The sequence below is a fragment of the Perca fluviatilis genome, chromosome 14 (genome assembly GCF_010015445.1).
Source record: "Perca fluviatilis chromosome 14, GENO_Pfluv_1.0, whole genome shotgun sequence".
Classification (NCBI taxonomy): domain Eukaryota; kingdom Metazoa; phylum Chordata; class Actinopteri; order Perciformes; family Percidae; genus Perca; species Perca fluviatilis.
The window spans coordinates 38,592,832-38,607,495 of NC_053125.1; the positions used below are offsets into that span (position 1 = coordinate 38,592,832).

Here is a 14,664-nt window from a genome sequence, read left to right on the forward strand (position 1 = left end):
TAACTGGCGAGCGGTAATTCCTACGTCACTTCCAGAGTCTTCAGCTGATTTTTTAAAATGTTATTACGGTGCATAACTTACTGGAACAAAACTGAGCAACATGTTGTTGCTGGTGACAAAACTACTGATTATATATATTTATTACATGGCTTGCTTATATTCTAATGTACAATGCGATCTGTTATTTTCTTGATAACAGACTGTTGCCATGCATAGCAGAGCGTTGCCATGGACGCAATTCTGTTCCCTCTGGAGGAGAGCTATCAACCAATCCGCTAGAAGAAGATTGGCGTCGGGTCCTGATCACCCCGTCGTTGTTGTATTCGCTATAGCAACGCTCTACGTGATCCCTTACGTACATTGAAGCGATATAAACAAGCTGATCGCTGTCTGATTCTGTGAATGAATGCCCGCGTTGCATCGTGGGACATCGGCTTTGAATGCGCCCAGCTCGGCTCATATCGTAACCTACTGTTCTTTCTTATTTACTGTAATATTTCACCGGTAATAAGACCGAAATAATATTATTAAAATAAAGAAATGCAGACCATGATAACAGCTAAATAAATGTTGAAAGATGTAGCGTTATAGTTTTAAAAATATCAATAAACAACAAAGCAATCCAGCTTCCCTGGCCGAAATAGACCGAAATAATAACATTAAAAGAAATACATATAAACCGTGATAAGATCTGGTGAATAAATGTTGATTAAAACAGCGATTATTGGGCTAAAAATACCAATAATATCAAAGCTGTATCCAGCTTCTCTGCTGCAGCCGAGTGGCAGAAAGTTTCGTGCTGTGATTACGTAAGATGCTTCTCATTGAAATACATTAGTATAAAAAACGTGACCCCAACACGTAAATCTTCAAAATAACGTAATGGTATCACGTTCTAATAGATTTAATTTTGTGATGCCATCATGAACTGACGTGAGACTGAGTTGCATCTGAAGGCAGCTTCATTTCACGGAGAAAGAAAAGAGAGGAGCGAGAGACATTGACTGTGCTTTGTTGTTTGGCTAACAGTCAGCTGTTCCCCAAACTCCCGGCCAGTTCAGGGCCTGTGTTTGGTGTTAAAACTGTCTTGTGGAAGCAATAGAGGCAGTGATGTCTCTGTTTACTGTTTACTGTGTGTGTAAATAAACCCTTCTGCTTTTACTCCTTGATAAGTGCCAGCTTGTTTTCCGTTGGAACAATTCGAATATAGATTTAGATTTGAATGAAAAATGGATTTGAATGTGAAATTGCTAGCTGTTTCTGATTGGCTACTGTTAGTGTTTGTAATACCCAATTAAAGTTTGAATGTTACATATCTAAACGTTCTGATTGGCTGCTGTTATTTAAATTGAATGTCAAATGGTTGCATTTTTTTAAACACCTGTAAATATAACTTCTATTCACATGGCTTTTTTTGATACCTGGGAAACTAATGAATATGTTGCTTGTCATTCAATGATATGATTTTTGGTTTATTTTGATAACAATATTAACAAAAATAATATTCAATTTATTTATAGTATCAAATCATAACAGAGTTACACCTTATTCGATGGGGTGTGGTAAAGGACCTGGATAGGGGGGGCGCCGGCCCAAAAGATATTTAATGCAATTGCATATTTTCCTCATATCGTGCAACCCTAGTGGTAACTCTTCATTAAGTCCACATGGAAACTATTAGACAGTAAAGACCATCATTATATTCAACATATATAATTAGTCCACATGGAGACTATTAGACAGTAAACATCATCATTATATTCAACATATATAATTAGTCCACATGGAAACTATTAGACAGTAAAGACCATCATTTATCAACTATATAAAAAAAAAAAAAAAAAAAAAAAAAAAAATAAATAAAAAAAAAAAAATTAATCCAAAAAAAAAATATTAAACAATAAAGACCATCATTATATTCAACATATATAATTAGTCCACATGGAAACTATTAGACAGTAAAGACCATCATTATATTCAACATATATAATTAGTCCACATGGAAACTATTAGACAGTAAACATCATCATTATATTCAGTGGTAACTCTTCATTAAGTCCACATTAGGGATGTTAACCGATGACCGTTTGACCGGTGGTTGACCGTTTCAACGTTAACCGGTCAAAATTATTGTTAGTCGGTTAAAAAAAAAAGTGATCTCTAAATTAGGCAATTATAGATATTGGAATAAACGCTACTACAGTTAGACATCTCATTCCAATATTTTTTTTTCTGTGAAGAAATAATCCCTCACGCAAAATTTTTCATAAGGCATAAAAAAATTTAGTTTGGTTCCTTTTTGTTGTCTGTTGAGGTCATGGGTCGATAGGGAATTTATTTTATTTTTTTCCCAGTGGCAGCAAGGGATAAGTAGGATTTCTTTTTTTGCCTTTACAGTAGCGATGAATACTCAATATTTTCATAACATAGCCTACCTATTACTACATGTACAGCTGTCGCTTAATAAATTGAAAACATGTCATTCACGCGCATATTAAGTAGCCACATGTATTTGTTGTGGTCTTATAATACATCCATAGGTTACCGATCCAACGGAGAGGATGGTTCGTTTAGACAGCAGCTACGTTTACAAGAGTTTGTCCAAAAATCAAGATTCGTTACAAACTAAGAAACAGTTAGACTACAAACTGACTCTTTCATTTTAGCTCGTTTGTAAAGTCGCTGTTTGCAGAGTAGAGCTGTGTCTGCACAGCGCGGTGGACCAGAGTGGACAGCGCATGAAGAGCAGACTGAGATATGGTTTCTACCTGTTTAAATCTGCCTGTAGAACAGGTAGGTGGCTATTGATAAATATTGACTCTTTAATCAGGGTTTATTGTAGGATTCTTACAGTAACGAGTGTAGTGTTAGTTCATCTGCGCCAGCGGAAGTAAATAATGTATAATCTGTAGCTATCGTTTCCAGCCAGTTACATGCGCTGCGTGAAGTAACGCACACACCTTGGCTCTGCTGTGTGTGTGTGTGTGTACGTGTGCGTGTGCGTGTCGTGTGTGTGTGTGTGTGTGTGTGTGTGTGTAGCATGGGCATCACTGTTCAGACTCCCGTCTATCTTCCATAATGTAACGCTTGTATCCAGATGAATATGTTGTGAAGCTGCGATTAGCTTCCCAGCTGTTAGCCTCCTCCAATGAGCCCCAGGGACTAGCTGTAACGTTAGAGCACGCTAAAGGCTGTCTACATTTCATTTGATCGTGTTTGCTTGCTACGTTGCCATCCTCTTGAACGACATTAAACACAACATATAGTTCATGAGTGGTTTCATCTGCCCTGTTTAACGTGTTGAAGCCCCCCGGTGGGGCAGTAGCGCTGTAGCTGGCCGGTGAGGGCTGCTTGAAGGCGCCGTCCTCACGCTGCTGCTGCTGCCGTAAAACTGGACTCGGCAACGCTAAGTTAACGTTAAGTTAACGTTAAGTTAACGTTAAGTGCCGCTGCGGCGCCATCGGGTCCTCTTCCAGCATTGCTGGAGGAAAACGGGCATCTTGCATCGCAAGAGTGCTGTACAAAAATGTATTTATAGTTCGCCTTAAACGTTTTATTTGTGTATTTATTTAATTAGTATAATTTATTCCCCAAGCTCATAAAATAAATTTGGGTTGCACATTAATTGACAGGGTCGGTCGGAAACCGGAACCAAACAATTAATTTTGTTAGGCCTAATCGCCTGTTTTACGCATTCTGAAGGTGCCTGTTTTATCCATTGGTTGTATCCTGTTGCAGTCTATTAGGCAATATTCCGCATAAGATGGGCTTATATTTGGAAACACATTACATCTGCATTTCAGTGGTAACAGATAAGATGATGATGATCATCATCTGTCTTTATTATTGTTAGCACTACACTCAAACTAAAGCTGCGTCTCTTCGGAGCTGTCATTTTCTCAAATGACCCAGCTGGCCACCGACGTCAATAGACATTGATCTTTGGTTGGATATAGGTTGTGACGTCGGATAACCAAATTCCAACATCAATTCAACGTCTAATGCCAACGTCAACTTGATGTAGAGTATTGACGTCAACTGACATAGATTTTTTGTTGGTTTTAGGTCATGGTGTTAAGTAACCACAATCCAACGTCTTCCAAACGTCTTGTGCCAATGTCATATTGACGTAGAATACCAACATTTAGTCATGAGATATGGGAACCAAAACCCAACGTTTGCTAAACGTCATATTGGTAACGTCTACACAACGTTACGTTACAACGTCATCAGATGTTGATATTTTGTTGGTTTTAAGTCATGGTGTTAAACAACCACAATTTAACGTGTTTCAAACGTCTCGTGCCAACGTCATATTGACGTAGAATACCAACATTTAGTTATGAAATACAGGGACCAAAACCCAACATCTACTTAACATCATAATGGTAACGTCCACACAACGTTAAGTTACATCATTAGATGTTGACATTTTGTTGGTTTTAAGTCATGGTGTTAAGTTACTAAAATCCAACGTCTTCCAAGTGTCTCGTGATCAACGCCCCATTGAGTAGAATACCAACCTTTAGTCATGAGGTAAGGAAACCAAAACTTAACATCTGCTAAACGTCATAATGGTAATGTCTACACAACGTTAATTGATATTTTGTTGTTTTTTTGGTTTTGGTGTTAGGGTTAGGTAACAACAGTTGTTGGACAAGTGCTTCAACAGGAGTGTGGTGATCCAAAATTAATAAAGTGGATATAGACCTGAAAGCAATGTGATTATAAGCAGCAACCCAAAACTTTTGAAGACAGCACAACAATACACATTGGTTTATTAACCTCAAGATCGTATCAACGGTTGTCAAAATCTCTCAAATGTCACAGTGCTACTACAACGTTGATCTTAGATAAATGCAGGTTGTCAGTAATTCAACATCTAACACGCAAACGCTCAAGAGCTCCATGACCAAATTTGAAGTTGTTTCAGGGCTACAATCTGTTGTACCAATTGAGCTACTAGGCCACCTAATAGCCCTGAAATGTTTGTTATAGCAAAAATGTATAATCCAACCACTGTATCACCGTGGCGCGGTGGCCTTTCTATGTGGAGTTTGCATGTTCACCCCGTGTCTGCGTGGGTTCTCTCCGGGTGCTGCGGCTTCCTCCCACCGTCCAAAGACATGCAGGCTAGGTTAATTGGTGTCTCTAAATTGTCCTTAGGTGTGAATGTGAGTGTGAGTGGTTGTTTGTCTATGTGTGACCCTGCGATGGACTGGCAACCTGTCCAGGGTGTACCCTTCCACCCAATGTAAGCTGGGATTGGCTCCAGTCCCCCGCGACCCTGTACGCAGGATAAGCGGTTAACGATGGATGGACGATGGATGATGGACTTTTCACCATGACAGTATAGCTGTCAGACAAATGCCAAAACACACAACAAGAGGTGTCAGCCTATCTGGCAGCCATCATTGGCAGTGCAGCCCTTGAGAGAGTACAGTCATAGTTGGTACTGGGGCACACGCCAGCAACTTACCTGATGGTGAACCTGGGGCTGTTGCATATGAGACGGATACAGAGTTGCTTTGCCAGGATGTCATCTAGACTTGAACAGTAAATATCAGCTATATTTTTGGCAGATGTTGGTTGTCGGTGATCAGCCAGCTACCTCCAAGAGGGATATGCCTTGGCTTGCAGTGGTTGAGGTAGCCACCAAGGCAAGTCCTGTTTTGATTTCCTAGACTGCTTGGTTAAAGTAAAGCAGTTATAAAAAGGTGTTTTGTCTTTTGGTGTTTTTGGGTCAAACTTGATCTATACATGACAGGCAATGACCTACCTACCTATTCTGGGCCACTGATGGCTTGGTTGTTGAGAGGGACCTCCTATGATAAGCTGTTTTTATGGCTTGGTAATCAAGCACTGATGATAAACTTTTATAACTGGTGAATCACATTGAAACCTCAAATAGATTTTATCTATGTTGAAATCTATCAATGGTTGGGATATTACACTTATTATGTTTAATTTCAATGCGTTCATTTGGGGATAGTAGCTGTAATCCTTGAAGGGACCCCTCTTTAATTTGCTAAGAAACAATATAATAAAGGTCAATTAAAATATCTATTGTGCATTCAGTGTTCCTGGCCATAAGGGGTTGAGTGGCATTAGCCCATGTTTATCATACGTATGCATCCAGAACATCCCATCCCTTAATCACCAATAATTTTCTTTTAATCTGTCTATCTCTAACATAATAATAATAATATGAATTAATTTAATAACAATAATAACAGAAAATCTACTTGCACAAATTATATAAATTTTCATAAAGTTGTAGATTTTTGAAATAACTTGACTTGCTCGCGTGTTTTAAATACATAGTTGCAGGTATATCTTCAAAAAAAATTTAAACACATTTCTAGCCAATCACTGTGAATGTGCCGCAAGGCTTCCGCCGGAAAGCCAGAAGAAGAAGAAGAAGAAGAAGCCAATCCGACTCCTACGCGCTCCTACCTACGCTCTATGGTCCTGCAGCGGAAAGATACCGGAGTAAATTGCCTGTCGGACATCTTTGTTTCATCTGTGTGTTTGGTGGACGGTCACTGCGAGCAGAGGTACGGAAAATATATATACATTTTGGCCATAAGAACGTTAATTTGGTTAGTTAATAAGCTTTATAAGTTTTATTTTTTTCAGTCACACAGAGTTTGTATTGTCAAGTATCTTGTCAGAATTGATTTTGTGAACTGGCGCCTTTTCCCACCTAGCTTAAAATTACGTTACTTTAAGTTTGACTGCATTGCAATACTAATATAACAATGATGTAAGAGTTAGTTTACAGAGATTAAAATCAGTGGAATATAGCTAGTAAAAATAGTGACATGAATAAAATCGCCTCTGAAGCAGACAGCCAAAGCCCGGTGTACTTGAATTTCCCCTAACAGAAAGTGTTCCCCCGGTTGCGTGAGCGCGTGTGCATTCAGCGGTGAAGCGGACCTTCGACTTAACCAAAGTAAATGAAAAATTTAACATGTGGATTGTTTAATCGAACATTTTAGTATTGTTGTTTTATGAACGGGTTTTTTTGCACAGCAAGCTAGCACTTATCTGTCAAAATAAAGGCTTCTCCTGTAGGCTAACGTTACGTGTTATGAACTTCGTATTATTCATTGCACCGAATGTCTAAACAAGACGGCTAGCTAGTTATATATTTTCCCTCGTAAAGCAAACAGTTCTTTTGCGATAGTCTGATGTTATAACTGACCACGGAGTTGACTACTTGGTCATCCGTGTTAAGTTACGTTTTGAAAGCTGGATCCAGACCCGCTGTAACGTTTTGTAAGGAAGCTGCGTCTACTAATATACGTCGTCGATACTGTAAAATCAAGATCATTGTAATACGTTTAACACTTTACTCAATTCCATCTACTTGACTCGAAATGTAAATTAAACTGAATGCCACATTGTAGACAATAACATTGTATTTTGTCCTTACAATCTATGTGTGATTGCCTTTTGATATTGCTGAAAATCTTTTTAACCATTAATCAGTTATAACTTTCCATAGGTGAAGATTTTATGGAAAGTATAGAGTACTCTTTACACAATGTACAGCTGTAGCTGGTGGGCACTGCATATGATAGGGGAAACACTGGCTTAAGTGATAAACTTTTAAATAATTGTTGGCAACATTGTAGTGATGAGGCTTAGCCTATGTTAGTATGCATGTCTAACCCTCTGTTTTACCACATTTTTCTTGTGGTAAAACATTGTATTTTTTTATTTCCTTGATGTAGACCTAACTGCTGGGTTTGTCATTTTTTTAGAACATGGTATGTCATATCTGAGTTGCTGGAGAAAAATCCACTCAGAAGCTGCAGCAATCGCACTGGAATGTAGCAGCAGTGAAGATGGTTGCCGTGGAAATTTAAATCCTATTCAGTGTAATGTAGAAGATGAAGGTGAAGATCTAGCAGAAGAGGGAAGTAGTTGTTTAAATGAAGCAGATGAAATTGGTGATGCAGATTCAGATTTTGGATACAGTGATGTGTCAACTGATTCTGAAGAAGTCATAGAATCTGCAAAAGAAGACGAGGTAACCTTGCAAGAAAAGCTTGCTTCCTGGGCTACACAAAGTAAATGTGGAAGAAGCCAAATTGATGAATTTCTTGGTAGAAGAGTGACTGTAGAAGAGGATGGGAAAGTAGCAATATAAAGGATGCATGCATAATTGTACATACCTACGTCTCTTCTATCACAACTGCCTTCCTTTCATGCACTGCACCAGCTGAGCACAATCACTGAAAATTGCACTTTATTTCTTTCTGGAGCAGAATTAATTTTTTGTTAATTTGTGTCTTGAACTAGATGATAGTGGTCACAGTGAGGTAGAATTTGATCAAGAAGACCTCCAAGGAAATTGTCGACATCTCAACCGTGATGAAGGTTAGTTCTAATATTAGCAGTAAGTTTTTGTCTGGTAGTAAACGTGCAGCGTACTCCATCCCCCCAGAGATCTGAAATGCTCCCTGTCTGGACACTTTAAAAAGAATCTACTAAAAACCCAGCTCTTTACCAAGACATTCAATCCTGAATTACTTTTTGTTGTTCTGTCACTGTAACTATGTGTAAAGCGTCCTTGGGTCCTGTGAAAGGCGCTAAAAATATTTATTTGTTACGTTAGCAAAATTAGTAACAAAGTAACCTTAATTATCAGCTGTATGTCAGTACTAACTAACCTACCAGTCAAGTGTTGAGGACATCAGGTACAAGCTTAGACTAAACTGGTGTACAGCTCTGTCCTGTACACATACTGTACGTTACATCCTGATAATTATATTTCAGTGTTCAGAGGAGTCTGACAACTGGTTGTTAATGAAATGAAGGACCATGGAGCTGAGGTTAATGGAGTAAATTAGGGATGGAAACTAGTCCTTTTTAAGCTAATTGGGAGATGTTTCTTTTGGATTTTAATGCGTAAATGAAATGCTTAGTAATTATCCAGGGATTCTATTTAGAAAAAATGATGCATCGATAATCGTTTTATAATCGAATCACAGCCCTCTGAATTGTAATCGAATCGTGAGGTGCCCAGAGATTCCCACCCCTACTGATGTCTGAGTTGTTTATTCTTTCTAAACTTCACTCCGTATCTTGATGTCAGCAATATGATTTATTCTTTGATTATGTAGTTTATATAGTGACGTTGCTGATGTAAACATTGCTCTTGCTTCTCTAGAAACAATATTTACTTGTATTTAAAATCCAAATAAATTCTAATCCTGTACTGAATGTTTTTATTTTAAAATATATTAAAAATAATCAATTCTTAGTAATATAAAAGAATCAATAACAGCATTGATAAAGAACCAAACCAATAAAGATTATTGATAAGAGTAGTTGTAGTATAGATAAAATCTTAATGATTCCTATTGCTAGTAATTACATTACTTTTACTCTTCCCCAATACACACGGCCAGACAGATGTCAGCTGTGTGGGGCAGCAAGGCATCTGTTAGCAGGCTAATGTGGTGAAAGCCCAGACTTGTTCACTCATCGTGGAATGTCATAATCATAGTACACTTTGGCTGGGTGAAATAGATTGTAAATACAATCTCAATATTTATAGGCTATATATTATAAATGATTTATATCTCAATATAGCATAAATTAATATGGGCGTCAGTTATTGGCTGTCTATGGAATCAAATAGCAGCTGTATTGTCCCATTAACATCCAGGAATTGTGCTAAAATAAGGGGATTTGCCTTTTTTTTGAAGTAAAGTTCTGAGACAAAACCCCTATTTGGATTAAAAAACAATAGCCTCTCAAACAAAAACATAAGGACAATAAATTATGACAGTTATCAGTAGTAGGTTGTGCCTTGACATACCATTTCTAATTATGGTAATTATTTGTTTCACTGCATTAGAATTTCAGAGAAAAGTGATGGAAATGCGTGAGGATATCCGCTCATTGAAGAAACGGGATGCAGAAAAGTACGAAGCAACTCAAATTCAACAAGCGTCAGCTGTTGAGGCTCTAAACCTCCTTGATAGATCCCTCGACTCCCTGGAGGAAAAACAGAAGCTGGTAAGGTCAACTGTAGTCATAGCAACATAATTATGCATATTTTTCTCTCATGTGTAATGTGTCACTGTTTACTTCTTTTTCTTTTGTTGATAAAACTGAAATATTGTTCCTCTAATTTCAGATGAATGCCTTGTCCAGGGTGGGAGGAGTCCACTTGAAAGACAACGTTAAAAGGGCCATGGAGAAGTAAGTGTTTATATCTCCGTGTCAATTAGATTTTACTGTTAGCATCGATATAATAGAGTAGAATTAATATTGTATAGGGGACTCGACTGTTACCACTGGGCCAACTGGCAGCCTTCTTTAGGGATCTGAAAGTCACAGGGTTCAGTTCATACCCCGGTTTAGAAGTCACAAGTGTGTATGAGTTTCGTACATAATTAAAATTATTAAAAGTTAATTATGTCAAAGATGAAATGAACAAAATGAATGTTTGCACCAGATTTCCTGACATTAACAGCCATGTGTGGTGAGTTAAACATCAATTTAGAGTACAAATGTATTATATACAGGGTTCATACGGTCATGAAAAACCCAAGAGGGTCTAACTGCAGACCTCCACTGTCAGGCCGGTCAGGACAGGAAATAACCATAAATAAACAACAATACAACAATAAACAATACGTTTTTACGTCCCCCACAGGATGTAACGTGATGCATTCTCGGTTGTTTTGCTACTCTACACATTGCGAGAACGGTAGGGGACTGGTTAGCATTATCCAAAACATTGAGTAAAGTCTGAATGCATTGCTCTTTGTCTGTGTTCGCCGTCAATATAGATACCGCAGCCAATATTGTACATTTAAATCACACAAATTACAGAATGTTACACGTGTGTAAGTTAGGTTATTTGTCTTTCTACATAGGCAATGTTAGGCTATGCCAATGGTGGCTAGCGTCAGCTCCTGAAGTAGTATGGTACTTTTTTTTTTTTTTTTTTCTTTGGATAACATACTCATAGACTGTGTGAAGCTACTGTGTGTTCAGCTTTATTAAACTTTTTTGTAAAGCATTAGCAAGGGCGTAGGTTTGCATTTGTCTTAATATGTTGACTATGACGCGCTCAGGTTAGTTATATGTCCAAAAGAAGATAAAATACAGTTCTATATCATTTAGACCGTTCGGTGTAGCTTTTTCACACTTAAACAGTGTGCAAACACTTTGATTGCTGTATGGATCTATCTTAGTTGAATTGAAGTTTATGTAGAGTTACTACGACAGTGTTTCCCCATCCCTCTACTGGAGAAAGTTACCCCCTGTCCTGCATGATTTAATCTCTCCCTGCTTCAAATTCAGGCGACTCGGCAAATGTTGCAACAAATTCATTTTCCACACCACCCGGAGTGAATTTCAGTCCCTCCAGGATTTCGCGGCCTTTTTTTGAGATTGTTGCGGTCCAAAATGACTGATTTAGCGAGCTTTGTAAAAAATGCCGATAAAAGTTGCGATGTATTTTGTATGTTTGTTGCAATGAAGTTGCGGGAGACAAAAAGTTGCTTTTTTTTATATATATAGTTCTTTAAAAATAAAAAGGAAACATGTTTTGGGGAGAATAAAACTATCCTGGGCTGAGTTTTCCTAGGAACCTTACCAAAAAGGCTCAGGATGCTGCAAATGTTGGTATAATATGAAAATGGCTGGTGGATTTAAGACAAAAAATAATTATTTATTGAATGAATCAAATTTGAAAATATCTATCAGTGGCTTGTTGATCTTTACATTGTTAGTTAATTTCCTAACCTAGCCTGGGACTCTCATTCATACAGTTTGATAAAGTACTGACTTTGACTTATCATTGCACTTACAATAACGAGCGCAGCGGTCCTCAATTTAGGTCATTGTGTCGTCTCATCTCCTTTTTCTCCTGCATCCACCGTGTGTGTCTGTGTGTGTGTGTGTGTGTGTGTTGTTTGTGTGTGTTGTTTGTGTGTGTTGTTTGTGTGTGTTGTTTGTGTGTGTTGTTTGTGTGTGTGTGTGTGTGTTGTTGTGTGTGTTGTTTGTGTGTGTGTGTGTGTTTGTTTGTGTGTGTGTGTTGTTGTGTGTGTGTTTGTGTATTGTGTTTGTGTGTGTGTGTGTTTGTTTGTGTGTGTGTGTTTGTTTTGTGTGTGTGTGTATTGTGTGTGTGTGTGTTGTTTGTGTAATTTTTTTGTGTGTGTGTGTGTTTTTTGTTTTTTTGTGTTTTTTTTTTTTTTTTTTGTAAAGCGTCAGTCACGGAGGGAATGGAGCAGTAGCCCCACCCGCTGCAGAAACCGACAGCCAGGATTGAAACGGCGGCAACTTCAGCGACTTTTAAATCGTTAAAGTCTAAATGCGTTGCACGTCTTGCAAAACAGTTTGCCCCCGCTTTCGTAAAGACCATCTGGAGACTGTTTTTCCGGTCCTCTGCTGTTATTTTTGTAGCTAAATGTGACGCGTTGGCAGCACACATGTCTGCTGCGCATGCTGCTGCATCTTCTGAACAAAACAGACGTAAGACGACGCTTTGCAGGAGACCGCGATGATTGGTCAAAGTTGCAGAAAAGTTGCGGTGATTGGTCAAAATTGTGAGTAAGCACCAAAGTCGCCTGTATGGGTTGAATTCGCGTGAATTGGAGCGATCCGACATCAGCGAAATCCTGGAGGGACTGGAATTTGCATCTTTGCATTGACTTTTTATTGCCGAAATCAAGGCCAGCGTGAACGGGACAGGCGCTACGTTGCATCGCTTCGCATGGCGTTACGCTACATGGCGTTCACGTAGATTCCGCGTTCACGTTGGTTACGTTGCTGCTACACTACATTACACTCACGTTAGGTTAGGTTACGTTCGCGACTTTTCTTAAATAATGCGACTTTTCTTCCTAAAATATTATGACTTTTCCCAAAATATTACAACTTTTTAGAGTAAAATATTACAACTTTCATCTTAAAATGTGAATTTTTTGGTAAATATTACAACTTTAAATTGGAAATATTACAAACTTTTCTTCCTAAAATATTCTGACTTTTTTCCAAAATATTACGACTTTTTTCTAAACTATTCCGAATTTATTTCTTAAAATATTCGACTGTTTTTTTTTTTTTCTTAAAATATTACGACTTTTCGTAAAAATATTACGACTTTCTTCATAAAATATTCAGGCTTTTAGAAATATTACTTTCTTTTCCTAAAATATTACAACTTTCTTGCTTAAAATATTACGACTTTTTCCCTAAAACATTAAAACTTTCTTCTTAAAATATTGACTTTTGCATTAAAATATTCTGACTTTTCCTAAAATATTACAACTTTCTTCTTAAAATATTACGACTTTTTCCTAAAACATTACGACTTTCTTCTTAAAATATTGAGAAGAAAGTCGATTTTTTTTTTTCTAAAAATATTGCGACTTTTTTCCCTAAAAAAAAAAAAAAGCGTTTCCTCGCTGGTGCTCAGCATCAGGTTACGCACCTGCAGACAGACGGGACAGCGCTACGTTACGCTACGCTACATGACGTTACGCTACATGACGTTACGCTAGGTTACGTTACGTTGGTTACGTTACACTACACTACATTACACTACGTTAGGTTAGTTACGTTACGACTTTTTTCTTAAAATATTACGACTTTTCTTCCTAAAATATTATGACTTTTCCCAAAATATTACAACTTTTTCGTAAAATATTACAACTTTCATCTTAAAATATTGAATTTTTTCGTAAAATATTACAACTTTTCGTAAAATATTACAACTTTTCTTCCTAAAATATTACGACTTTTTCCAAAATATTACGACTTTTTCCTAAACTATTCCGAATTTATTTCTTAAAATATTCCGACTGTTTTTTTTTTCTTAAAATATTACGACTTTTTACGTAAAATATTACGACTTTTCTTCCTAAAATATTACGACTTTTCCCAAAATATTACTTTCTTTTTCCTAAAATATTACAACTTTCTTCTTAAAATATTACGACTTTTTCCTAAAACATTACGACTTTCTTCTTAAAATATTGACTTTTCGTAAAATATTACGACTTTTTCCTAAAATATTACAACTTTCTTCTTAAAATATTACGACTTTTTCCTAAAACATTACGACTTTCTTCTTAAAATATTGAGAAGAAAGTCGATTTTTTTTTTTCTAAAAATATTGCGACTTTTTTCCCTAAAAAAAAGCGTTTCCTCGCTGGTGCTCAGCATCAGGTTACGCACCTGCAGACAGACGGGACAGCGCTCCTTGCCACTTACGCTACATGACGTTACGCTACATGACGTTACGCTACGTTACGTACGCTTGGTTACGCGATACATTACACTACACATTACCACGTTAGGTTAGTTACGCGACTTCACTTTTTCTTAAAATATTACGACTTTTCTTCCTAAAATATTATGACTTTTCCCAAAATATTACAACTTTTTCGTAAAATATTACAACTTTCATCTTAAAATATTGAATTTTTTCGTAAAATATTACAACTTTTCGTAAAATATTACAACTTTTCTTCCTAAAATATTACGACTTTTTCCAAAATATTACGACTTTTTCCTAAACTATTCCGAATTTATTTCTTAAAATATTCAGACTGTTTTTTTTTTTCTTAAAATATTACGACTTTTTACGTAAAATATTACGACTTTTCTTCCTAAAATATTACGACTTTT

General features: G+C 37.1%; 1 protein-coding gene across 1 annotated transcript in view; it reads right to left on the minus strand.

Moving 5' to 3' along the window:
- Positions 1-13,457: 13,457 nt before the first annotated feature.
- LOC120572654 (probable RNA-binding protein 46) overlaps positions 13,458-14,664 on the minus strand; it is a 21,016-nt gene continuing 19,809 nt past the window's right edge. Inside the window, 2 exon segments of the mRNA XM_039821972.1 lie at positions 13,458-13,465; positions 14,157-14,211. Of these exon segments, the coding sequence (XP_039677906.1) occupies positions 13,458-13,465; positions 14,157-14,211 (63 nt within the window).